The sequence below is a fragment of the Aptenodytes patagonicus genome, chromosome 4 (assembly GCF_965638725.1).
Source record: "Aptenodytes patagonicus chromosome 4, bAptPat1.pri.cur, whole genome shotgun sequence".
In the NCBI taxonomy this organism is placed as follows: Eukaryota; Metazoa; Chordata; class Aves; order Sphenisciformes; family Spheniscidae; genus Aptenodytes; species Aptenodytes patagonicus.
In genome coordinates, this window is record NC_134952.1 from 19,570,883 (window position 1) to 19,598,583 (window position 27,701).

At 39.5% G+C, this 27,701-nt stretch overlaps 1 protein-coding gene across 2 annotated transcripts in view; it reads right to left on the minus strand.

Moving 5' to 3' along the window:
- Positions 1-724: 724 nt before the first annotated feature.
- Positions 725-27,701, minus strand: part of ADGRA3 (adhesion G protein-coupled receptor A3) — a 68,318-nt gene continuing 41,341 nt past the window's right edge. For both annotated transcript variants that reach the window (XM_076336034.1, XM_076336035.1), the window contains 10 exons: positions 18,917-19,066; positions 16,044-16,205; positions 15,572-15,775; positions 14,257-14,470; positions 13,893-14,101; positions 8,843-8,967; positions 8,174-8,297; positions 6,202-6,347; positions 2,504-2,599; positions 725-2,299 (listed from right to left, as the gene is read on the minus strand). In XM_076336034.1, the coding sequence (XP_076192149.1) occupies positions 1,057-2,299; positions 2,504-2,599; positions 6,202-6,347; positions 8,174-8,297; positions 8,843-8,967; positions 13,893-14,101; positions 14,257-14,470; positions 15,572-15,775; positions 16,044-16,205; positions 18,917-19,066 (2,673 nt within the window). In that variant the 3' untranslated portion in view covers positions 725-1,056. The remainder of the gene's footprint in view (positions 2,300-2,503; positions 2,600-6,201; positions 6,348-8,173; positions 8,298-8,842; positions 8,968-13,892; positions 14,102-14,256; positions 14,471-15,571; positions 15,776-16,043; positions 16,206-18,916; positions 19,067-27,701) is intronic.

Here is a 27,701-nt window from a genome sequence, read left to right on the forward strand (position 1 = left end):
TTTAAAACACAGATGCTCTATAGTATTGGAGATTATTCTGCAAATGGTCACATACGGGTGAGTAAAAGTGAACTTGCAACTCAAAACATTTTCTCAAGAGTCAACTTGTACAGTGACACTGAACCTAAAGACCCTGATCTTGCATACTGATCATACTCTTAACAGATTATCCCATTACCACCCATCAAAACACCTGTGCTATTAATCTTCCACACTATTACAACTGAATGAGTTTTCACAGATACATACTGACGACCTTTGCAAATTAGCACCTACCGTCTGTGAACATTCATAACCTTTCTCAATTGCAAATGATTAAAACAAATTAGAAAAAAACATCCCAGTCAGGTAAGTATGAGGGCAAAATAGAGTATTATCCAAAAACATTACCAAGTAAACTAAAACTCTGTACAAGTGCATTAAAATAAGCCACAGCCATCTGAAAATATAACTAACTTACGCAGCAAGTACAAGACAATGATTTTGGAGTAAACAAGTTGCCCATATACTAAAAATCTCTTTAAAATGTAGCTTTTTCATTTCAAACAAATTCTAGGCCTTATGCAATTACTTGAGCTATTTGCATTGTCTATTTCAGACACCAAATATTTTCTTTAGTAACAAACTCATAATTTTCAGATACTGAACTAGTAAAAATCAAGATGACATTCAGTGCAATAATCTTTAAAAAACCCAACAAATAAGTACAACATTGGGCTGCTGGGGAAAATACTATTTATTATACACTTAAATACAAATTTGAAATGTGTGGTGGACACATCTGCAGGGCTACAGGTAAAAAATAAAAATGTACAATGTTATGTTCTGCATCTCTCAAGATTGACACTTCAAAAAAAATTTCACAAAATACCAAAAGTTCATCTTTGTAAGAACAGCAAAGATAATAATGCATACAATCTTTTGCCTGGCAGATTATCGTTGTTCCCTCCCTGCATAAAGTACCTAGAGTTTGTAAACAGTCTTTAAAAGTGTTAATAGCTTTAAGGAATGTGTAATCACAGTTCATATGGATTCGTCCCGCAATGAATTATAATGCTACACAGTAGTTTCGTGTTTCCACAACCCAGTTCTAATATTACCAGTACTGTCTGCAGTGAGCAAGGGTCCATCCTGTCCACTGCTTTTAAGCGGTCCATTCTGAATGGCTAAATTTAAGCCATAAGATTTTTGTTGGTTTTCAAGTTCAACCGCTATTGGTTTCCTTAGAATATCTTTTTTGTTGTTGGTAGCTATTGTTTTTTCTGTATTTCTGCTACTTTTTGGAAGCGTACTGCAAGCATCACTGCTATCCTGTTGGGATTGGTTATACTGACGTTCTCTATATGCCAAATAGGCTCTTCGGCTCCTTGAATGCCCTTCGCTGTTGCTTTGTCGACTTTTGGGTAAGCCATTTTGCACACTTCCTTCCACACTTGTGGGAACATCATATGCATATTCCTTCAATACTGCAAGCCTGCTAGCACGATGTCCCTTGCTTCTGTTCTTATGATGCCGACTCGGGTGCCCGTTTGTCCGAAACTGTACCTCCAAGGGAGCTACATGCATTTTGATATCATTATCCACTGAATGTTCAGTGAGACTGTTATCAAGTTGAGGACCTGTGTTCAATGGCAGAGAAGTAGGGTGGCACTGAGCTGCCGCAGCTTGTAAGTTAGTTAGTTTACAACCTTGAGAAGAATTTTTTAGGCTTGATGCACTTTTATTTGTGCATGAAGATTCTGTGCTACTGTTGGTGCACTTAGGGGCCTCTCCATTGGTTACACTGGAACTGGAGGGCTGAACATTTACTTGCACTGAATACGTACTCCTTCCAGGGCAGCAAGTCATTATCCAAGCATGCCTAACATCTTCCCTGTTAATGCAGTGGTGCACCATAAGAAAGGCACTGAGGCTTAAACATGTTGCCCCAAAAAAACAGCTGAAGATCAGGTCCATGGGATAATACAGGGAAACCGACAGAGCTCCAAAGATCCACAGAGCGACATACAAAAGCAAAGTAAGGCCCACTCCCAGCAGCTGTGCTTGAAAACTGTGCTCGTTCTCCAAAGCAGATGTAGAAACTAGTGACACCGACAATGAATCTTGATGAGCCAGTTCCCCGTGTTCGTTGGTGGCCAGACGCTGCTGTTCCTCAATGGGTTCCTTAAGTTCATATTTACGTTCAGGGTGACGTTTTAGTTGTATGAATATGCTGAGAAAATACATACAGTTTATGAAAATTATAAAGCTAGCTGGTCCGTAAAATGCTCCTAAGCTAGGTTCCCAAGTCATCCAGCAACTGGAAAAGAAACAAACCAAAGAATCAAAATTAACGTTTTCTCACAAGTCACTTATGCTTTATCAGTTCATTATGGTACTTTGAAGTGATCTTGGCTGTGTTACATTTTCTGGAAGAATCAGAATTAATTGCAACGAGAGTACTTAGAAAAGCAAACCAACCCATGAAATCTTATGACAGAGCTCTCAGTTATATGGTACTTACTAAGGAGCATTAGGTCTGCTGCCATAATTTCGGATGTTTGCTGCTGCTGTTATTCCACAAACTATGATAGGGATCCCTCCACCAATAAGGTAGAACCTAAAAAGTAAAGCCAGTGTATCAGTGGCTGCTTAGCAGCAATGGATTTTATTCAGTCACCATGAAGGAAATGAGGGCTTTCCAGGATTCTGGAAACATGCAAGTTCTTTAAGAAAATAATTAGGGTGAAATCAGGTTTGGGCTTCGGCAGTATCAATTTCTAAGTCTTCCTCACTATAACTTTTTTCCTCCTGTTGTAAACCACCTCTCTCTCACAGCTGCTCACCTCCCTCAAAGGCAATGAACAAAGGTATACACAGTTAAAAGGAAGAAGCAAAAGCTGGCAGTCAAAAGTTGTAAACTGCTGGAAGAGAATACAGAAACTTAGAAGGAAAACACTAAGTGGTACATCTCTTGTTCCAGAGATGAACTTGTGTAATATTATGGATGCTATGTTCAGAAGATCAGCTATAAGAACTCTTGTTGCTGGGTTTGGGGAGTGGTGGTGTTCTTATTTATTTATTTTTAACGGACTCTATAATCTCATAGTATACACCTCCTGGTTCCCTGTGGTGGTGTTAATAAAAACTGTATGCCTTCACAAGGATGAGGACATAATGTTGTTGGAGTATCTAACTTTTCATTCCAATTTCTGTGAATTCACATTGAATTCATTAGTGGCAGATCAATAATTACTGACAATCATTCAAATTAATGGCACTCTGTCCTGCATCTTACGTTAATCCAGTCCAAATTCAGATCAGAACATGCAGTGAAAATTACTACTGTGACATACAGATGGGTAGTTTGTTTTGTCAACGAGACACCCCTATTCCGATGGTCTTGGACCTTTCCACTGCATTTCAGATTATTCACCAGAAGCTACTGCTGTCTCACTTGAGTCACAAAACAACAGTCTAAAATAAATTAAGTCTTTCTTGGAAGTCTAGGTACACTAAATATATTACTTAGTTGCTGAATCCTACAGAGATCAAATTCTGTCATTGGTTTATTCCATATCTTGATGCAGCAATCGGTAGCTGACCAGATGAAACAGATCTTTGTGGATGATTTTACTCCACTTACCTTTCACTACAAATTACTAAATCACTGCCTCAAAGATGCACCACTACTCACACTTGAACAGCTAGTTCTACACAAGGCAAATTGTTACTGGTGGGAGAGTGAAGCAATATGGATTGTTTGTAGCCGTAGTTCAGTTTGCTGTATTGAAGGAACATGTTTACAACCGGCCTTGAACCATACCAAGATACCAAGTACTAACACCAAAAAAACCCACCAAAAAAACCCCCAAACCACTCAGGAATTGCTGAAGACTTAAGACACAGCAACACACAAGAGCCCAAATTACAAACCAAAACTATCACGCAGCAAGGAGCTATACGAACAGAATAGTAACTAAAAAACATATACAAAGTATGCTAGAGGAGATGCAGTAATATTAAGATGTTGGGGCAGAATGCTGTACAAGCTAAAACTTTTCCTTAAGTTAGATCAAAAAGAGAAAAACACATCTAATGACATGGGTACACAAGAGGTGTTACGATGGTAACAGAAAAAAAACCCCATAAATAGTGAAACGCTGTGTTTCTAAGTAGAACATTCACCCAGTATTTGTATTATAGTAATACAAGTATTTGTATTTATTTTAAATAAAATTATAAAATACAAATATTTGTATTTTTATTTTATTTCACGCTTTACATGAAGTATCCCATTATTAAGATCTTCAGCAAGGTTCTTTGTAAAGTAGTTATTTTAGTTAAAAAATTTGAAACTGTTTCCTTTTGTCTTGGTTGGAGTCTGCTGAACAAAATACCATTTCTGCACTACAAACCCCACTTCCTTCTTCTGACTGGCAGCTGAGAACCTCAGGTATTTTTACACCCTCTTGCCTGGCATGGCAATGCAATATACTTGGCATAAAGTTTTTCACAGTTAAGAAATTCCAACCGGTGCCAAGCATTGCACTATCTTCTCAACATGGCTACTGTGAGTCACAGCAAATCTCTTCTCTACTGTCTGTAGTGGCTTTCTGCAGAACACCGGATCCATTTCAAAGTCTTTTTCCACCTTGTTCATGACCTGTGACAAAGTCCTGTTAACACTGAATGAATATCATCACCACCAACAAAATTGTCTTACATGCAATGAATTTCCCAAAATAAAGACTAAAGCTTATCTATGCTAGAGGGGAAGGAAGCTTAACAGGTACGAAGTCCACCCTCACAAAATACCTACAGGAACTGAAGATCAGCGTAAACATCATGTCTACCTATCATCTGCAAGATGGACTTCTTTAAACCCAAAGAACACAAAGCAGAATAATTTACGTATGGCAAATAAGGAGAAAAATGTGTCCCTACATACATTTACCAGAGGTTTTTTTTCCTGTTCCAACAGACCCTTTGTAGTTCTGAAAACGCATACGGAGGAGAAATATAAACAGCATGGAGGCAAACAGAGAATCGGTTGTTTTGTCTCTTTAAATTCAAGAAACAGGGGGCCTGATAACAGTAGGTGACCAGTTCCAAACAAGTGAGAAACTCTTGCACAAAACTCTGAGCTGAGCCCGTGAAGCTGGTAATTTTACTGTAACATTTTCCAAAGCAAGAACTCCATGACAAATAATAAGGGATGAAAAAAATAAAATCACAACAGATGTTAAAAAGGCTACTCAGTACCCTGCTGGAAGGCACACAGTTGGTGGTCGGCATGATATCCTACAGTGCATACAACAGATTTACTTTTTCTTAAAAGAAAAATAATAAAAGTTAAGGAAAGCAAAGACAGGCCTTAAGTGGTATAAATAGTAACCTTCTACCTTCTAAATTATCAATTAAATATTTCTATATGCTTGTATATAGTACTGCAAATTTTAGTTGATGACATTCAGAAAAGCATTTCTGATTTTCTGCAGTCTCTACTTTAAAATCAAGCTTTCTACATATTTGCCTATAACTAATCAAAGTTAATCAACTTCTGCCACCTTGTGGAGAATTTCAGCTTAGCAGTTTTTAATTAATATCCAGAGGCTCAGTAAGCTGTAAGAACAAAGTATGTTAATGTTTTCTATTTAAAATATTTCACATAGGGTGAATTTCACAGATAACTAGTTTGTCCCATTTCAGTGATTTCAGAAATAAAAATTCTAAGAGGAATGCTTCACAAAGAACACTATTTTCATTTGATAATGACTGATACCTATTTTTCAAACTATTTGTAAGCTATCTTTGGAAAACATACTAAACTGTATTCACTTAAATTGCAGTGTTTGTTAATTGTGTGATAACAGTTCTCCACATTCTTTCTTCTATGATAATTTAATGGGAATTGTTGCTATCTAAAGTCCTAATCAAAGCCCCAGTGGTGATGCTGAAATGCTACCAATTTCTTAATTTACAAATCAGGAACACAGCATTGCACAGCAATATGCTAAGACCAATCATCCTTCACCTCGTCCTCCTTAACATAATGCTGAGGAACAGAAAAGTCTGGAAGAGACTTTAAGGACCTGGAAAGAAAATCTTCCATAAAAGGCACTTGCAAAAAACCAGTAGTGACCTGTTACATTTTCTGATCAGAATATGAGCATAGCGACTTGGGAAATAATGAGTTGCAGACACAAACAAGCAGCTCACCTCAGCATTGGCCTGGGTGGAGGAGGTGGCTCATCAGGATCTTGACATCTTTTTGCTTTTTTGGTTACTTGCTTGTAAATATTACGAGATGTCACTCCCAGCCACAGTACTGTCGCAAGAGTGGAATAATGGAGAATTATCCCAACCTTAAAAAAATTAAAATAAAAATGAACCCCCAAACATTTTCTTTTTACCAAGTTAAAAAAATCAATCATTTAACATGCAACTTGCATAAAGTCTGAATTTTCAAAAGCTCAACTGAAGAGAAGAAAAAACCCTCTTATTTTACTATGACTGTTCTAAATGCCCAGTCGTTGTGGTTTTCAAAAAAGTAAAATATGCTATGCAAACCCATCTTTATATCAGTTGAGTCTTGAAAGGCTACATAGCTGCAGTTACCTCTAGTGGAAGGAAAACTTAATAACGTGGGAAGAACTTTGCTGGCCAACATTTTTAATATTACATATCAATCATACACTTTTGGAAACTATTTTATGAAACACTTTAAAATGTCTTGCGTTACGGAAATTATTCAAATTGAAATGAGTAAGGGAACAGCAAGCTAATGATATCGTGGTAACTACATAGCAGGCAGCAAAATATAGACAGCTAACAAACTGGTCAGTGATTTTAACATAATGCAAAAAAAAGGAAGTGTCATACTTTAAATATTTAACCAGCCTAAACATTATTGCAAAGTCATTCTCACAGACTGCCTGGGCACTACTGTTAAGAAAATGATTGTCGGTCAGATCCTTTTGCATCTGCAGTATTTTATAAACTGAACATTGTTTTCTTAAGAGAAGTTCCAGGAATCCCCAAGTCCCTGAAGTTTCATCGAGGATAGGCACAATCTGGTTGTCCTGTATTTCCTTACTTATAAGCCAACACTGAGATGAAGTCACTGCAAGAAGTAGGTTTCATATATCCCTTAAATGATGGCACACATGAATGGAAGAGGTGACACTTCAGTTTCTGTTAAGATGACTGGAGGTGGTTGTTTTGCAAGTTTCAATGTGCAAGTAAAAGCACAACTCCTAAACATCCATACCACAGAATTTCTCTTGTAGGATTACTGTCTCCAAGGCGACAAGAAAAAAGATTACAGTTTGTCAAACTATTTCCTCATCTCCATATATATGTGTGTGTGTGTGCGCGCACGCATATGCAATGCACACAGACTAGCATTCTCTTTAAATTTGTAGGAGAAAGAGCAGGGACATATTTTATTGCAACACTTTGTCAACCTAAAAACTACTGTAGATTCAAACAAAAAGCATTATGGAATATTATGATGAGGTATTAGAAACTTTTATGAATCACTGGATGGAAAAAAGAAAACATTAAAAAAATTTCACTTATATCATTCCAAAGCAGCAACTGTTATTATACTGAAACACTGCAACTGAATTAGAGATGGCCAAATCTCAGAAGAACAAATCACTATAAAAGAGGAGTCTCAATAAAGCTAGTGATGTTTGTTTAGAGAAAGCATGGGTCTTTGACTTGAAACACTTCTCTCTCCCTCCCTTTACGTTATACTGAGCAAATGGAAATAAATATTTTACTACCTCTGGAAATCAGTTTTCACATGGTCTGTAAAGGCCACATACAGGCCTATAAAACAATTTCATAATAAGTAAGTCTCAAAAATAAAACTAAGAGGTAAAACTTATTTTTTCGAGATAGCATTTTGGGCAAAAAAAATTCTGTTGCACTTCTGAAATACTTTTCCAGTTTTCAAGTAACAAACTAGTTTTATCTTCATGGCTGGATGAAAATACAAGAGAAATCTTTAAGGTAAAAAAACCCAAACAAACAAACAAAAGATTGATTTTTTGGTCTAAGTTTTACATTCTGATGAAAATGCCTGTACAGTACTACAGCTCTATAGGAGGCAAGGGGGGTGTATGTATATATAGGAGCATGAAACTGGTAACTAATTTTTTCAAGTGTTTGCATGTTTACTTACTGCTTGGCAAATGCTGGCATTTCTGGTCTGAGTTATGCCTCCAATAAACATCACACATGTCAGGAAAATATGAAAGCTCAGGTTAACTAGCATATGCCAGCTTTTTACACTGATCCTGATCACACTGTTAAAAGAAACAAGTTAGACAACATAAAATACAGCTGCATTATTGTCTTTCAGAAACTAGCAAGATACATTTGTCATAAATGAGATATAATTACTGTTAATGATTGTTTGACTACCACGTACTTTGTAATCAAATATAATCTCTGGTCTTCATCACAATAAATTAAAACACCCTCCTATTAACTAGCTTTATACAACTATTTGGGGCCTGATTCAAAAATTTTAGGCTTCAAGCTTTCACATCAACAGAAATGTAAAAGTCTGAACAGTTTGTTAAATTCTACGATCATTCTTGAGCGGTCTCTTCTTTTATCATGAAGCAAAAGTGAAGAATTTAAGAGATACATGGTTACGAGAGCTACATTGTCATATTCAAGAACAGATGAAATAGCTACTTGCTTAATTGTTAGTTTGCATCAACAAATTTTATAGGAAAAACCCCCCAACAAATGCAGATTACTATATCGTGTTCCTATCAAAAAGAAAAAGTAGTCCTAAGCACTATGAAACTCATTTTTTTAGTCTAGTAATTTTGATTCATACCTGTGATGGTATATGTAACTGACTATGATCATCAACAGGCACATTAGCAAAACCATGGCAGTGGCATAAATTACTGGATGCAAAAGATCAGCTGGCTGCATATATAATTCAGCTCCCGTCAAGTCCTGACAACAAAAACAAAATTAACATTAGTCCACCTTATCTCTTCATTTTGTGGGGGCAGGGGGAATGGCAGATGAAACACAAAATAAAGAAGTAACAGAAACCTTCTAGATGAAATCCCTCCCCCTCCCAACCCTGACCCTCCAATCATTTATTATTTGATGTTCCTGGCTTTCTTCCACAATTACCTGCTATTCTGGATGACCTTTATAAATGCAGTCACACATCTTAGGGAACACTTAAACTTCACATATGCTTGAATATACAGAGAAGTTAGCAGCTTATAGACACACACCATTTTCTTCTTCTTAAAATACTTACATGTATAGCATGTAGAACTGTGTGTTTCAGTTATGATTATAATCTTCCGCAACAACCCAAAGAACATTACAGAAAGTGCCCTCAGCAAGTTTGCAGATGATGCTATAGACTGGGGAGACTGATCAATAGATTGGAGGATACTCAGAGAGATGTTGGTGGGCCATTGAAACAGGCTGATAAAAACATCATGGAACTTAGCAAAGGAAAATGTGAAAAGATCTGCATCTGATGGAATAACCCCATGCATGCAACAATACAGGCTGGGCACTGGTCTGAATAGAAAGCAACCACAGAACCACTTGAAGGTACAGGTAGACAGAAGTTGACCACATCAGTCAGCAGTGTAACCTGTAGCCCAAGGCCACACTTCACTGTACTAGCAAAACTACAGCAAGCAGGGGAATTGATTATTCCCTTCCGTTCAGCACTGAGACCACCTCTGCAGAACTGTCTTCAATTTGAGGCTTCCCAGTACAAGAAAGGCACTGACGTACCGGATGGAGCAAGTCTAACAGATCACTGGGATTACTAGCAGGCTGAAGCACACAATGTCTGGGGCTGAAAAAGCTGGGTTTGCTCATCTTTAAGAAGAAAAGGAAGATGGGAGAAACCTCATTATTATATTGAACTACCTACTGGGATGGTATAAAGAAGACTGAGTCAAACTCTTCTTGGAGATGAACCGTGAAACAATGAGAGGCAATGGACATTATCAGCAACATGGAAAATTCTGTTTAGACACAGGAAAAAAAATTCTGATGAAGGTGGTCACATACTGCCCAGAGAGACTCTGTAATCTCTGTCCTTGGAGATACTCAAAGCTTGACTGAATATGATCTGGAGAAATATGATCTGACTTTGAAGCTGATCAAACTTCGAGCAGGTAATTGGACCAAATAACACTCAGATATTTCTACCAGACTGTTATTCCGTGATTACTGCTTGACCAGAAGATAGTTGATAACTCAAATAGAATTCAACAGCTTTTTAGCATCGTTCAAGTTTTCTGAACCCACCCATCAAAATATTACTCAAGGAGTAAGCATGAAATGGAACCTTGGACTGTTAAAGCATGGCAGTATTTCAAATAACATCTGAGGAGTGACATTTTCACTTACTAACAAGAATAGCAAGAATAAATAATTCTGTTTGGATGCAGTTACAATTTACTAGGGTTCCATTTCCATAATGGTAATGAACACTTGGGGGCGGGGGGGGACACACACCTTCAGTCCCTTCCAGCACTAAATAAAACAAATTTGCTTAACTAAGATTAGTGGAAAAACCTATTACAAAGAATTTTTCAGAACAGACAGAATACAGAAAATTCTCTCACCTATAATTCTGAGCGAGACTCACTCTTAAACCTCTAGACTTGGCAAAGTTTAAAAGTGTGCTGGGGGAAAGGAGAACAAATTTGGTATTCACAAAGAACAGTAGAACATTAGGAGGAAGCTTCAGTTTGTTTTGAGAAAAATCACAGTGAGATACAATCTGTTTTTAAGGTTAGGACGGGTAATCTGATTTCATGGACAGGAGAAGAGTTCTTGAATTTAGGCTTACAATTAAATTAGAGTCAGCAGTCTCTTCACCACTCCTTCAATTGTTCTTTCATCAGAATATAAATTTGTTGTTCTTAACTAACTCCCCAACCTCATTTCAAACTAATTTAATCAGATTGTCAGTTTGATTTTTATGTATTTGGTTTTCTTTGGCACCTGGAAAAAATACTTTGAGAAAGATTATAAGATATTATGCCTCAGGCAGCCAGTGTCATCTGATTTCAACACTACCCATGGCCTGGTTGATATCCAGCTGGAGATTCCTAGGAACTCATTGCTGTTACAAGCATGAGCAAACGTATTGTCACACATAGACGGTGAGTATTGGAGAACAGAAACTGTAGTATTCCTGGTGCTGCTTCCAGACTGGTGACAGGTAACAAGATGTCATGCATGTATTGGTGTGAACTTAGGGAACAAAAGCTACAAAATCACAAGATTTACAATAATCTTCTAAGACATCTGACAAAACCCAGCATGCCTAGCCTAGCTAGCAAAGGCTTTGACCCAATACCCACTAAGTCAATAGAATTCTTACTGACTGCACCAACATTTTTAATGAGATCTACTAAAAGGACTCAGGGGAGCTAATAATGTTATTTCTGAGCTAAACTAATCCTAAATAATAATTTAATAAAAAAAGGACAGTAAAATAACAGTAGAGATGACATTAAGAAGAACACTGGGGCGTTTATAGCCAACTAGCAGAACTCTGTTCCTTCTCAACTACCATTGCTGGTTTTTTCCCCTCTGCTGTAGGCCTATCATAGTGAGATTTCAGCTGAGCCTCCTGGTTATCTCTTCTATTATTAAACAGTGGTTAAAATGATTTCCAAATAAATACAAAATTTTATAACTGTACCTTCCTAAATCACTAGATTAGAAAACTAGGCACTCAGTTATGGGTTTTCTTATCAGAGAGAACTTTACATTACGTTCTGAAACATATAAAGATGGGTTGGTACATTACAACCTGCTTTATTCTACACACATATGTACTAAAGTAAAGCAGACTAAAAAAGAGTGAAATAACTCTGGTTAAGTCATTCGCCATCCAGCCAGGATGATGGAATATTGCATTCAGGTCCCTCCTGCCACTACTGTTCATGTATTTGATGTTAATGACAACTGCTGAATTAAAAGCCAAACTTCTAAAACTGACCCCAGAACTATGAGCCTGGGACCAGAACCCAGACTTTCACAACACTATGAGAGTCTACAAATGAAATAGGCTGTTATAGCTTTTTTAGTTAATATATGAATAGGCATTATGAAAACCTTTTTCAGCAGCTACTTAGACATCCAGAGCTTTTACAGTGTATTAACTGTGTGCAAGGAACATCTAACAGATAAGCGTTACTCTCTGCCCTCTTCCAACAACCCCCTCCTCTCCAGTCCCTACAGCCTAACATTTTGGGAAGTAGCTGAATATTTAAGGAATACCAGTTCTGAGGAAGCGTAGAATGAGAGCCACTGGCAGAAAAGTAAGAAAGCTGCCCCTTCCTCTAACTTTTTTGATTTCCGATTGTCAACAGTTGTCTGTATAACTCACAATAAGATATTGATATAATCTTACCACATATTAATTTAGAAATAGTCATTTACAGCAGCAGATTGAATATGCTTTTCATTTTTCTTCCTCCAGATGGCAGAAATGTGACCAATTTAAAGCATAATCTCTCTTTACATGCATACTACACATACAAATGAAGTTTAATTCCATTTTAAAGAACGCTGTTATGTTTTAGGAAAGGATTATATATTTAAAAAATATCAAAGGCAGCAACTATAGTATTATAACAGTTTGAAGTAATTTAAAACAGTACCTTCGGACGTAAAGTGAAAAGTTGCTCTCTTTGAGCTCTTTTAAAAAGCTTGGCATGTAAATCTTAATTTTATTTATGTTTAGCTTTTTGGTATTCTACTATTTAATTCTCTTAAGAGGAAGATTTTTGAAAATTTGAGTTGCAAACAAAAATGGCAACTTCACGTGCACTGATCATCATGACGGAATCCTCCTTCTTCCATGTACAATCACATAAAAATATGTATTTAATTCCACACAGAGCACATTAACTACAACAAAACCCACACCAAATTTACATGTAAGTTAGCAGTATTTCCTAAACCTCTTACTATTTCACCCAGCTTCCTACTAGCCTACCATTTTTACGTATCACATTTTATCATTTAGCATCTGTGGTGATGGCTGATAAGCAGGGTGGCAGTCACCATCTCTAAAAAGGAAAGCTTCCCAGGCCAAATTCTGAAACGAAGAGCTCTGGGAACAGACAAAGAAGAAATCTGACTTCATAACTGAAGAGCACTAAAAGAAGGTGTCTCGTTCCCTTCTTCTTCAACTATCACTATATTTTAGAACTGGTTAGCATACTGATGTCAATAAAATGGTTAAGACTAGAGTTCAGATACCATTTTTTAAGCAATATTTCAAGAATATTTTGGATAGTAACTAAGTGTTTTGATTTTTTTTCCTTTTTCAATCGACGTCTTCTGGTAACAGACCTACATACTAGTGAATGAATAGCTAATTTGCAGTGAAATAGCTACCTCAGATTATGGATCACAGCAAAAAAAAAAAGTTACCTGGGAAAACACTCCTGTCAACAGACAAAGCTAACAAATTTAATCTAGCACAGAGAAGATAGGTAACAGTCAAAAAAACCCTTTCTTTATTTTAAACTGTCATTATTAGACTAAAATTCATAAAAGCCCATTTGATTAAGTAGCTCATTAAAATGGCCTCCTATAATATAGTACTTTTCATATGAAAGTTCTTTCGTGTCTAGTATATTCAGCAATTAATTCCACTGTCCAATAATTGACAGATTTCCACTTAAACATCATCTTACATCAACATTTATATCAACACAAGCAAAAACTGAAGATTTATTCCTTATGTCTAGTTTTATGTGAAATGGAAGGTGGGAATGCTCATTTTCTTTAATGCAAGAAAAAAACCCACAGAATTGCATTTTGAATATTTTTAAGTTCCAGAGAGAGACATGTAATTCTAAGTGTCGTACCATTAAAACTGCATAGTTGCTGAGGGAGTAGCACTGAATGGAGGTAATATTTTCATCGGACAGAAGAATGCGACAACCATCAGATTTCCATCCCCCTTGTCCGTTCAATAGATCAAAGTCCCACTGAGCTGCGATAGCATCTGCTCCATGCGCAATGCGCCGCAGTGTCACATTTATAGGAACGTGGTGACTGGCTAGGTTTAAACCATCTGTTACAAAAGAAAAGTATTTGCACATAAATTTCTCAACATGTAACACATTAGATGCTAAAAACCTTTTATTAGCTATACAGTAGTTGAAACAAAGGAGTCAAAAATGTTTCTTATTTTTAAAGATCATAAAAAAGTAATAATAAAAAACAAACCTATCTTAGTAAGAATAACTGGTGTTACAACTGTACGACGTTTCCCATCATCAGCCAGATTTGTTGAATTTCCTGTTGCTGGAAAAAGCTTTCCATTGCGAAATGCAATAAGCTGAAGCCTGTAGACAGATTCATCTGCTGGTCTGATTTCTCTTTTTTGCTTTTGGGTGAAAAGGGAAGCTGGCAACTGGATAGAAGCCTCTACAATTGTGTTCTAGAAAGAAACATATTTTTAAAGTTTTTAGAGAAAATGGAATTCTTTACAGAGATTAAATTAGCAACTCCTCCAACTGAACAGTGTCAGAGATGAATGCATTTAGCCGACTGTGTATTGTGACAAACCTATTTGACAGTGTTTCCAAGCAATCCATGATAAAATAGTTGAATCAGGTTATTAAAGTCTTAATGCTTTTTTAAAAAGAAAAAAAAAGTTAAGATTCTGTAGTTACCTTACTTGTTACAGAGAGTAAAGTTGAAGTTCATACCAGTAAAGTATTACAAGAGTTTTCCAGATTAGACTATTGGCAACAAGAAGCAGCAACAAAGACAAGCAGACAAACAGAAATGCTGTAATTGTGCATTAGTACCATTCAAAATGAAACACTATATACAGACAGGTTTTGATAACTTGTATATAAATTATACTTGGGTAGGGAAGCATGCATGTAATTTCACAGAATTACATAAATATAATTTCAAATATACACCCTGCAGTGACGTTCAAGCACATTACGTGATAAAAGCAAACTGGTATGTTGGGGAATATAACTGAAAAAATACTTTTATAGAATATGAGGAAGTGTTTCCATTCTATACACACCCACATATGTGTGTGTGTGCGTGTGTGTGTACATGCGCACACACACACACATAAAAACCTTTCAGGTCCATTTTCTACTTCACGCTTAATTACAGTATTACAGCAAGTAGAATATTTCAGATATTTAGGGAGACTAGTAATATCTGATTTAATATGTAATGAAGGTGAAAACACAGCAAAATAAAGCCAAGTATTATTATGAACTAGGGAGCATTTCAATTTCCATACTTATGAAAAAGTCTGAAAGCATCTTTCAACTTAAGATGTTTTAATAAGAAAAACACGCCTACTCATTAAAAATTGTGTCCATTAAAAAATTATTCTACAATCAAACTTTATTATCCTTTGTCACTTTATTATCTCTTGTCACAGTCATTCTGGATTATGTAAAAATGCTACTTTAACATTAGAAATTAATAATATAAGCTTGCTTTCCAAATGATTCATATTTAAGATATTATTACAAAGTCAGTAGGGAAACAATGCGTATCCAACCTTTAAAGCCAGACTTGACAGTGTATTTGAAACGTTGCACTTAAAGCTTAATTGTTTATCTAGATTTCCATCTGGATCTCTTCTCCCATAATCACTGAGTCCTGTACGGTCTGATGTAGCCACTTTCTGAAATACGGTGCATGTCATCCCAGTGAAACCAGCAGCCTTTATTACATAAGCCTCAAGAGCAATATTTGGAGAATACTGTGACGACAAAAATCAAACATTAAATAATTTTACACACCACAGGAAGAATAATAAATAATCTTAAAGGGATTCTCTGCCATAACAGAAAAAAACACCCAGAAAACTGTTTATCTGGCAGGAAGATAAATCTGTTCAGAGTATTTCTCTTCTCCCTGCAGAAATAGTAGGCATTTCAGATAATGCCAACATCTATTAACAAAAATAAAAAGCTATTGAAACACAAGAGCCTGAAAAATGTCTTCTAAATAAATAAATTTATACTTACAGTAGAATAAACTTGAGCTCCATTTGCAAGCCGATACATAGCAATTTTCTGTAGACACTGTACAATTCTAGTGCAAGCCTTGGCTTCTCTTTGTGCCATCCACAGAACACGTTCATCAGCTAACATAATGTTACTTGCTATGTCCACCATCACGTCACCAAGCTAACAGGGAAGAGAAATAAGACTGGTTTATATCTTTGAAAGCGTTCATCAAGTAGGATCATTATCAGACAATACAAAGCGACTCGTCAGCACAAAAAGCAAAAGGAAATTGGTTGTTCCTATTTCAATCACCACTTGTCAAGTTGAGATACTGAAATACTTTGACTCAGACATTTACCTCCATCCAAGAAAAATGTTATGCCAATGTAATTTATCTGTTTACATTATACTTAGAAAACAAAAACGTGAGAAATACAGATATTTCATTAAAAGCAGAGTGTAATAATCCACGTTCTACTGTACTAATTATTTAAAAGGACTATTTATTATCAACTTTAAATCTAAAATACATATACTATAAATCAACAATAATACAGTTTGCATGTACGGGGGAACATAATAAGTGAAGAGTAATACAAGTAAAAATTAGCGTGCAACCCTTCTGCTTCTCTTCCTTTCGCTATGTCTGCCTTTTCTTTGATTCCTTCCTCGCTTGCCTTCAATTTTGCATGAACTGTTTTAGGTCGCAGGTTATAGGTGAGAGAAACAGCAAACACCCATAGGTACCAGAGCTGCTTTCAAACTACCAATTACATTGTTGTAAGTTTATGCTCACACTCCCTTACTCTGTCTTCTGTATGATGGACAAATACAAACGATAAAGGAAATTCATTTATTTAGGCCCCAACTCCGCCAAAATTAATGAGCACCTACATTGACCTACACCGCATTTTCACAACATTTAAGAAACAGTGACAAATATTGGACCAAAAGTGAAGGTGCATGTATTTTCTGGTTGAATGGACTGAAATGCAATTCACAGTGCCTAAATTTAGGGACTGGGATTTTCCACATAAAGAGAGACAGGGTGGGGTGGGAAAGACATCTCCTTTACCATCCAGGCTTCCCAATTTCTTTTCAGAATATTACTAATAAGGAAAGAACATAGTAGTTTGTTCTCCTTTTTTTAAAATCTTTAAAAGTAAAGGCAAGAATGGGAATATAAAAATATTTGCTGTTTTAAGAACTGTCTCTTTTAGGGACAGAAGCTACAATCAGTAAACATTCTCAACAGCTAACGCAGAGCCTCAAGCAGCATTTGCAGGCTGTAGCCCTTTTCATTAAACTCTCCAGAACAAATCAAAGTTAAATTAATTGAAGATGCTTATTATGAGTTATTGCTACTTGAAAAATGGTAACATGTTTTACACATCAACAAATGGTGGGTTTACAATAAATTATCAGTATTAAGATCTTGAAGTCACAAGACTCAATTTGTTTCATACTTTTAAAAAATATTACGTTATTCTTTCCCCTGCTTATCAAGTTTTTCCAACTGCATTCTAACTTAAAGACAATCTGCTAAGAACTTTCTGAACATTCGTCTTCAGTTTGTTTCTTCTGACATGAAAAAGCTGTTAAATGAAGCTTTTTATAATTTACAGTATTTATCTTTCAGAATAGCCGCTGTAACATAAACTAAAGAACTGACAATAAGATGGTATAAGTGAATACAGTGTCAAGAAACAGTTTGCAGAGTAATACCCTAATAAGAAATAACTCTTATTAATAGCTACTAAAAATTGTTAAATGAAATTGCACTCACATTCCTTGAGTATATCAGGAAATCAAAGGTTGACTTCAAATCAAATCAATTAAGATAAAAAATACATCATCTAAGACCAAAACTACCTATGAATTTAACTTAGATATTTTTGTATCATCTACTACCTTCAAACATGGCAAAGTAATGCCAGATTGTCTCACACTACAGACAATAAATCACAGCTGAGAAAAGAATATCCTTATAATGTTAACAAATCATGCAGTAACCTAAAACATGTTTCTATTTTTGACTAGGTACAAAACCAGGCATTTAATGAACTGCTTGTATAATTCCAAAATACACACAAAAAAAATCCAAGCTATGATTGTAAAAAGGAGATTTAACCTGAAAATTCTCCAAGGGGTCCTGCAAAGAATTTACAACCAGCATTTATGGTTTGCTGAGGGTGGATGGGGAAATTTGGCTTTTTTTTTTTTTGCGCAAGTTTAAAATTGAGGCATTGCGGTCTCCAACTTCCCAACATGCACTGTACAGTGAGATCAATATAACCTCTGTTCAGCAGTGAAACAGAGAGTTCCTACCCACTGGTTGAACTATTCAACCACTCGCATTTTTCTCCCCAACAATGAGCGTTCTCTAAGATTTTATTTTAATGTCTTATCTTATATCCTACAAGATATAGGAATACTGAAAACCTTAGAGATACAGCTCAATACTGAATAAAGACAGCCTACCATGGTGGGAGGGGAGAAGATAAGTCTTGTTTTATTCATTATTGAGAGGATCTCTGAGGCTTTCATTATTTGTATTTTTAGAGAAGAACATACCAATGAAAACCTGTGTGACCCACTCCATATTAAATAAAAACAGACTTACTGTACCTATCTCCCTGCTCCAGTGCTGACCAGAGGTGTTACTCACATTACAGGTCCAGTGAATGCTGGATCATCTCAGCGCGAATGCAAAGTCTGTGACCATGGGTCAGCAACTTCAGGAACCTACTAAACAAACAAAAACATGGAATAGAATCTGATAATCTACTAACTCAGTGCCTGCATCTAACGTTGAGAAGGTTTCACTGCTCTGAATACTTAAGGACAAACACTTTGATCATCTTTAAAGTGATGGCAAATTATCCAGTTACCTCTTTATATTTTTCAGCAAATCTTCCAAATTTCTCTATCATTTCAGCCACAAAAATAACATCCATCTTATCAGAAAAATTTGCTGCTTCAACAGTGTAAGCCAAGAGCTGTCTTGCTGTTGCCACTGCATTAGTAAGGTTGAGCGGCATCTACATAGAGAACAAACATAAGCATTTTGAAGAAGTGAAAATTAAGTACAAGATAGAGGCAACACTTCAGCAATTAATAAATAAGCATTTTCCCAAAGAGGATAGCAATTCCCACAGGGACCACAGTGTTTTAAGTAGCCAAAGACTACCACCTTATCTGTTAGCAAAAACATTTCCTATAAGCCAGAGAACGAGCATTTGTACCTGCAGGCAAAACTGGGTTTTGTCTTGTTGTCCTAGAAGGGAAAGAGGTGTTGCACCAAGAAAAGGAGCAAAAAAGACAATACTGTCAAATGCTTATTCTCCATTTCACCAGAGCCTAGGCATGTCAACGCAAAGCTCATAAAACACGGCATTTTATAGCAAGAGAAGCCAAAAGATACTCAAACACACCACTGCTATAGCATTCACTCATGATTCTGTAATTACAGAAAGCATTTGGAATAGAACATACACACAAAAAAACCCCAAGATAGAACCTCTCTATGACAAAGCTCATGATTTCATTCCTGAAACAAGCACCATGCTGGAAAATTCTTCACTAAATAGTATGCAACATCAACATGCTGGAGCTAGCAGGGACCAAAAATGGGAAGTTTCACTTAGTACAGTGGAAAGCTGTGCAAATGTTATCAGCTCATGTCCAGATGCTGTTTAACCATGATAATCCAAACTAGAGATGTCCCGTCTCACCATTTTTTGGTGTACAGATATCTAGTCTGCCATACTGAATTTGCAATGTGCCACATAAGCACAACTATATATGTGTCCCTGCTGGTCTTAGCACTTGTACATAGATATGAATGCAATTAATGGAAGATTAAACACTAGAAATCATGCATTTAAAGTGTAAATGAAGTTCACAGTCTTAACACACACTGAACAAAGTCAACTTTCGAATACAGATATTCTGTATGATTTCTTTGAACTTTTTCTTTAAACATGAATTTCTTTTCACCTAAAACTATACCTGTACGATACAAACAAGAACAGTGAAATATAAATGTTACAAAGGTTTCACTCCGTTTTAAACTTAGACCTCTGCTTGATTTAAATTGCTTGGCACAGTTCTAATGTTCAAAACGGCTCAACTACCTTTGTGTTCAAAGGCTCTGAAGATGCTTATAATATTATTACATTTAATATTAGTCTCAAAGAGACAATAAATTTCTGTGCAGAATACTGCTTAAAATTCCAGACCTACTACACATAAAAAGAGGAAGGCTCTAATGAATAAAAACAACTCCTAAAACCAAAACATGCCACTTCTCCCTTTAAAAAAAAAAATAAATTTGAAACCTCTATTTCAGTGTAGCATACCTATGTGCATGTATTTTTAAAGAGATAACTTCCTATTATCTACTTCACAAATGGAAATTATACTTCTGCTTCTGCTTTTCTGAAGATACCAGTCTGACCCTCTGTGCTGGTTTTAGCTGGGGTAGAGTTAATTTTCTTCACAGTAGCTAGTATGGGGCTGTGTTTTGGATTTGTGCTGGAAACAGCGTTGATAATACAGGGATTGATAATACAGCGTTGATAATAAACAGTGTTAATAATACAGGAAGATTGGCCGGGGGCCACTGCTTGGGGACTGGCTGGGCATTGATCAAGTTGGTCATGAGCAATTGTTTTCATTTACATCGCTTGTCTTTCTTGGGTTTAATTTCTCTCTCTTTGTTATTTTCCTATGCATTACAATTTTACTGGTTCAAATGAGAGATGTCTCTCCCCCATCCCACTGAGGGCCGGGAGGGGGGAGTGAGCATCTTCTTCCTAGTAGCTGGTATAGCGCTGTGTTTTGGATTTAGGATGAGAATAATGTTGATAACACACTGATGTTTTAGTTGTTGCTAAGTAGTGCTTACACTAGTCAAGGACTTTTCAGCTCCTCATGCCCTGCCAGCGAGAAGCTGGGAGGGGGCACAGCCAGGACAGCTGACCCAAACTGGCCAAAGGGATATTCCATACCATATGATTTCATGCTCAGTATATAAACTGGGGAAGGTTAGCCAGGGGGTGGTGACCGCTGCTCAGGGACTGGCTGGGTGTTGGTCGGTGGGTGGTGAGCAACTACATTGTGCATCACTTATTTTGTATATTCTTTTATCATCATTATTATTATTTTCCCCTCCTTTTCTGTCCTATTAAGCTGTCTCTATCTCAACCCACGAATTTTACTTCCCCCCCCCCCCCCAAATTCTCTCCCCCATCTCACTGGGGGCCGGGCGGGGGGAGTGAGCAAATGGCTGTGTGGTGTTCAGCTGCCTGCCGGGTTAAACCACAACAACAATTTATTATTATTATGTTTTATTTTATTTCAATTATTAAACTGTTCTTATCTCAACCAATGAGTTTTGTCACTTTTACCATTCCAATTCTCTTCCCCCCCACCCTGCTGGAGGGGAGTGAGCGAGTGGCTGTGTGGTGCTCAGTTGCTGGCTGGGGTTAAACCACAACAGTCCTTTTTGGTGCCCAACGTGGGGCTCGAAGGGTTTCAGATGACAACAGATTGACCAGAGCATATTAGAAGAGATTTATATCTGTTAACAGTTGCGGGTCACGATACCGATTCATCTGTTCTCGATATTTGTTTATCTGATCTGCGCCATGCTCTTTATTTTGCTGTACATATTAACAATCAGTGTTGGCTTTTGCAGTTTGCTGTGCTCTGCAGTGATTAGTGATGTTTTGCCTGGGAGATTTGTTATTAAAACACTGGCCTTGAGCTTAATCTGGTATTGGGGCTCTGTACTGAAACCATTAGTGTACTTGGAGTATCGTCTCATGGAGACAATTAACAATTATACTTCTTCCTCTGAGAGGTTTTTTGTGGAGGAAATACAGAATGGCACCTTCACTGCCTTCTTCTGTGATGTTTTCTCCCTCGTTACAATAACTTCTCAGTATCTTGAACATCCTTGGGTAGTTAAAATACTTCTATTGGTATTTCTTAGGAATACTGCTTCGGTTTTGTCTAAGGTTAACAAGCAATTTAGGAATATGACCCAGGCCCTGCGAGAGTACGGTCATGGGTGGCACGGCATGTGGGAGAATATGGGCAGGTATCTAGAGAACGTCTCACCTCCAATGGTCTGCAACTTCACTCCCAAACAACTACAGGATCCTGATGAAGTGACAGAATGCTTGAAAAAAAAAAATGCTGTGACTATTCTGTCACAAAATCCTGTGACTATATAGGCTTGCCAATGTGACGCCCATCTACAAGAAGGGCCGGAAGGAGGATCTGGGGAACTACAGGCCTGTCAGCCTGACCTCGGTGCCGGGGAAGATTATGGAGCGGTTCATCTTGAGGGCGCTCACAAGGCATGAGCGGGACAACCAGGGGATCCGGCCTAGCCAGCACGGATTCATGAGAGGCAGGTCCTGCTTGACCAACCTGATCTCCTATGACCAGGTGACCCGCCTAGTGGATGAGGGAAAGGCTGTGGATGTGGTCTACCTGGACTTCAGCAAGGCCTTTGACACCATCTCCCACAGCATTCTCCTAGACAAGCTGGCAGCTCACAGCTTAGACAGGTGTACTCTGCGCTGGGTCAAAAACTGGCTGGACGGCCGGGCCCAGAGAGTTGTGGTGAATGGAGTTACATCCAGTTGGCAGCCGGTCACGAGCGGTGTTCCCCAGGGCTCAGTTTTGGGGCCGGTCATGTTTAATATCTTTATCGATGATCTGGATGAGGGGATCGAGTGCACCCTCAGTAAGTTTGCAGATGACACCAAGTTGGGTGGGAGTGTTGAGCTGCTCGAGGGTAGGAAGGCTCTGCAGGGGGACCTGGACAGGCTGGATCGATGGGCCCAGGCCAACTGTATGAGGTTCAACAAGGCCAAGTGCCGGGTCCTGCACTTTGGCCACAACAACCCCATGCAGTGCTACAGGCTTGGGGAAGAGTGGCTGGAAAGCTGCCCAGCAGAGAAGGACCTGGGGGTGTTGGTCGACAGCCGGCTGAACATGAGCCAGCAGTGTGCCCAGGCGGCCAAGAAGGCCAATGGCATCCTGGCCTGTATCAGAAATAGCGTGGCCAGCAGGAGGAGGGAAGTGATCATGCCCCTGTACTCGGCCCTGGTGAGGCCGCACCTCGAATCCTGTGTTCAGTTTTGGGCCCCTCACTACAAGAAGGACGTCGAGGTGCTGGAGCGTGTCCAGAGAAGGGCAACGAGGCTGGTGAGGGGTCTGGAGAACAAGTCTTATGAGGAGCGGCTGAGGGAACTGGGGTTGTTTAGCCTGGAGAAAAGGAGGCTGAGGGGAGACCTCATCGCTCTCTACAACTCCCTGAAAGGAGGTTGTAGCGAGGTGGGTGTCGGTCTCTTCTCCCAAGTAACAAGCGATAGGACAAGAGGAAATGGCCTCAAGTTGCGCCAGGGGAGGTTTAGATTGGATGTAAGGAAAAATTTCTTTACTGAAAGAGTGGTGAAACATTGGACCAGGCTGCCCAGGGAAGTGGTGGAGTCCCCATCCCTGGAGGTATTTAAAAGACGAGTAGATGAGGCGCTTAGGGACATGGTTTAGTGGACATGGTGGTGTTGGGTCAACGGTTGGACTCGATGATCTTAGAGGTCTTTTCCAACCTTAATGATTCTATGATTCTATTCCAAAGAGGCACAACTTACCGCACTGTGCTGGGCCCTGGCCAGCATCTACCAAACACTGCTCGATATCATGCAGCACCCTCAGGGAGAAGAGAGGGAAAACATACCAACAGACACTATGGCTAAACCAGACACTGTATCAGTCACCCCTATAACTAAAAAGAAACAATGGAAGCGAAAGTCAGCTTGTTTAGTAAGGGACGAAGAAGCTTCTCCTAAGAAGGAGCAGGAGAAAGAATCAGAGGAGGGAGCCTGTTCTGCAGCAGAGCAGTCACAAGAACAGGAAGAGGAAGAGACTGAAATCATAAACAAGACAGAAATCACCTGATCTCTATCCCTAAGTGAGTTGTGAGATATGCGAGAAGATTTTAGCCATCAACCAGGTGAGCTAAGCCTCAGCTGGTCAGTCCGATGCTGGGATATTGGGGCCAGTAGTCAGGAATTAGAGGGTAAGGAAGCCCGGCAGCTAGGATCCCTTGCTAAGGATAAGGCCATTGACAAAGACACTGGAAAAAAGGCAGGAGTCCTCAGTCTTTCGCAGCAACTCCTGTCAAGTGTGAAGGACAGGTATCCCTTCAAGGAAGAACTTGCAAATTCCCGAAGCAAATGGACCAACGTCGAGAGAGGTATCCGGTCTCTGAGGGAATTAGCCATGTTGGAGGTGATCTATGACAACCTGGACGACAACCAGGCATCCAAAGACCCAGATGAAATCTGGTGCATGTGGTCCATGTGGCAAAAGTTTGTACGAAATACACTGATGTCATACACCCAGGCCCTGGCAATAATGAGCTGGATAGACATGGAGGCACCAACTATAGATGAACTGGCCAGACAACTCCAAGACACAAAGATAATCTCATTTCCTCCACGTGGGCCTGTGTCTCAGCTGTGAATAGACTGACCCAAAAAACGTCCAAGCAAGCCAAGAAGGGTAGGTCTTCCTCACGCACTCCAACCAAGGCCTCAGCTATTAAGAGTCAGCCTTTTTCTGTTCAAGGGAAAGGGTACCGGTGGCGCATGCCACGGGCAAGCCTGCGGTTCCTCCTGCGTGACCAGGGGGAGGACATGAGGAAGTGGGATGGTGAACCTATTTGGAGGAAAAACAACAGCCAAAAAGCATCCATCCAGGAAAATTACTGCTCCAGGGTCTGTTGGGCAGAGTAGAAGGGCTGATCCTACTTTTGACCCTGATGAAGGGACTTCTGTTTTGCAGTTACAAAAATCAAATAATGAAGACTCCAACCAGGACTAGAGGGGCCCTGCCTTCAGCCAGGCAGAGGAAAGGGACAACCGGGCTTACTGGACTGTGTGGATTCGATGGCCTGGCACATCAGCCCGACAGAGTATAAAGCTCTAGTGGACACCGGTGCACAGTGTACTCTAATACCATCAGATTACAACGGGGCAGAATCCATCTGTATTTCTGGAATGACGGGAGGATCCCAAGAACCCTCTGTGTTGGAGGTTGAGGTAAGCCTAACTGGGAATGAGTGGCAAAAGCATCCTATTGTGACTGGTCTGGAGGCTCCATGTATCCTTGGCATAGACTACCTCAGGAGAGGGTACCTCAAGGACCCAAAAGGGTACTTGGTGGGCTTTTGGTATAGCTGCCTTGAGTACGGAGAAGATTAAACAGCTGTCTAGCTGGCCTGGTCTCTCAGAGGATGCGTCTGTGGCGGCATTGCTGCGGGTTAAAGAACAGCAGGTGACAATTGCTGCCATGACAGTGCACCAGGGACAATATCGCAGCAATCGAGACTCCCTGGTTCCCATCTGTAAGTGGATCTGGCGACTGGAGAGTCAAGGAGCGATCAGTAAGACGCATGCATCCTTTAATAGTCCCATATGGCCAGTGCAAAAATCTAACGGAGAGTGGAGGCTAACAGTGGACTATCGAGGCCTGAACGAAGTCACACCGCTGCCGAGTGCTGCCGTACCAGACATGCTAGAACTCCAAGATGAACTGGAGTCAAAGGCTGCCAAAGGGTATGCAACAATTGGTATCGCCAACGCATTTTTCTCGATCCCTCTGGCAGCAGAGTGCAGGCCACAGTTTGCTTTCACATGGAGGGGCATCCAGTACACCTGGAATTGACTGCCCCAGGGGTGGAAACACAGTCCTACCATTTGCCATGGATTGATCCAGACTGCACTGGAACAGGGTGAAGCTCCCAAACACCTGCAGTATATTGATGACGTCATTGTGTGGGGCAACACAGCAGAAGAAGTGTTTGAGAAGGGGAGAAGAATAATCCAGGTTCTTTTCAAAGCTGGTTTTGCTATTAAACGAAGTAAGGTCAAAGGACCTGCACAGGAGATCCAGTTTTTGAGAATAAAATGGCAAGATGGGCATCGTCATATCCCAATGGATGCGATCAACAAAATAACAGCCATGTCTCCACCAACTAGCAAAAAAGAAACACAAGCTTTCTTAGGCGTCATGGGTTTTTGGAGAATGCATATTCCAAATTACAGTCTGATCATAAGCCCTCTCTATTGAGTGACCCGGAAGAAGAACAACTTTGAATGGGGGCACTCAGCAGCAGCAAACCTTTGAACAAATTAAATGGGAGATAGTTCAGGCAGTAGCACTTGGGCCAGTCCAGACAGGAGAAGATGTGAAAAATGTGCTTTACACCTCAGCCAGGGATAACAGCCTCACCTGGAGCCTCTGGCAGAAAGCACCTGGAGAGACTCGAGGTCAACCCCTAGGGTTTTGGAGCCCGGGATATAGGGGATCTGAAGCCCGTTACACTCCAACTGAAAAAGAAATATTAGCAGCGTATGAAGGAACTCGAGCCGCTTCAGAAGTAGCTGGTACTGAAGCACAGCTCCTTTTGGCACCTTGATTGCCTGTGCTCGGCTGGATGTTCAAAGGGAGAGTCCCCTCTACGCATCATGCAACTGATGCAACATGGAGTAAGTGGGTTGCACCGACAACGCAACGAGCTCAAATGGGAAACCCTGACTGCCCAGGAATCCTGCAAGCGATCACGGACTGGCCAGAGGGCTGGAACTTCAGAGTGTCACCAGAGGAGGTGACTCATGCCGAAGAGGCCCCTCTGTATAATAAACTACCAAAAAATGAAAAGCAATATGCCCTGTTTACAGATGGATCCTGTCGTATTGTGGGAAAATTTTGAAGGTGGAAAGCTGCTGTGTGCAGTCCTACACGACAAGTCACAGAAACTGCTGCAGGAGAAGGTGAATCGAGTCAGTTTGCAGAGGTGAAAGCCATCCAGCTGGCTTTAGATATTGCTGAACAAGAAGAGTGGCCAGTGCTCTGTCTCTATACTGACTCATGGATAGTGGCAAATGCCCTGTGGGGGTAGCTACAGCAGCAGAAGCAGACCAACTGGCAGTGCAGAGGTAAACCCATCTGGGCTGCTGAATTATGGCAAGATATTGCTGCTCAGGTAGAGAACCTGCTTGTAAGAGTATGTCACATAGATGCTCACATGCCCAAGAATCATGCCACTGAAGAACATCAAAACAATGAGCAGGTGGACCAGGCTGCTAGAATTGAAATGGCTCAGGTGGATCTGGATTGGGAACATAAGGGTAAGCCATTTATAGCTTAGTGGGCCCATGACACATCAGGACATTTGGGAAGGGATGCAACATACAAATGGGCTCGTGATCGAGGGGTGGACTTGATTATTGATGCCATTGCACAGGTTATCCATGAGTGTCAAACATGTACCATAATCAAACAAGCTAAGCGGCTAACGCCTTTTTGGCATAGAAGGCGATGGCTGAAATATCAATATGGGGAAGCCTGGCAGATTGACTATATCACACTACCACGAACCCACCATGGCAAGCACCATGTGCTTACAATGGTGGAAGCGACTACTGGATGGTTGGAAATATACCCTGTGACCCATGCCACTGCCCAGCATACTATCTTGGGCCTTGAAAAGCAAGTCCTATGGCGACATGGCACCCCAGAAAGAACTGAGTCAGACAACGGGACTCATTTCTGAAACAACCTCATAGGCACCTGGTCCAAAGACCATGGCAC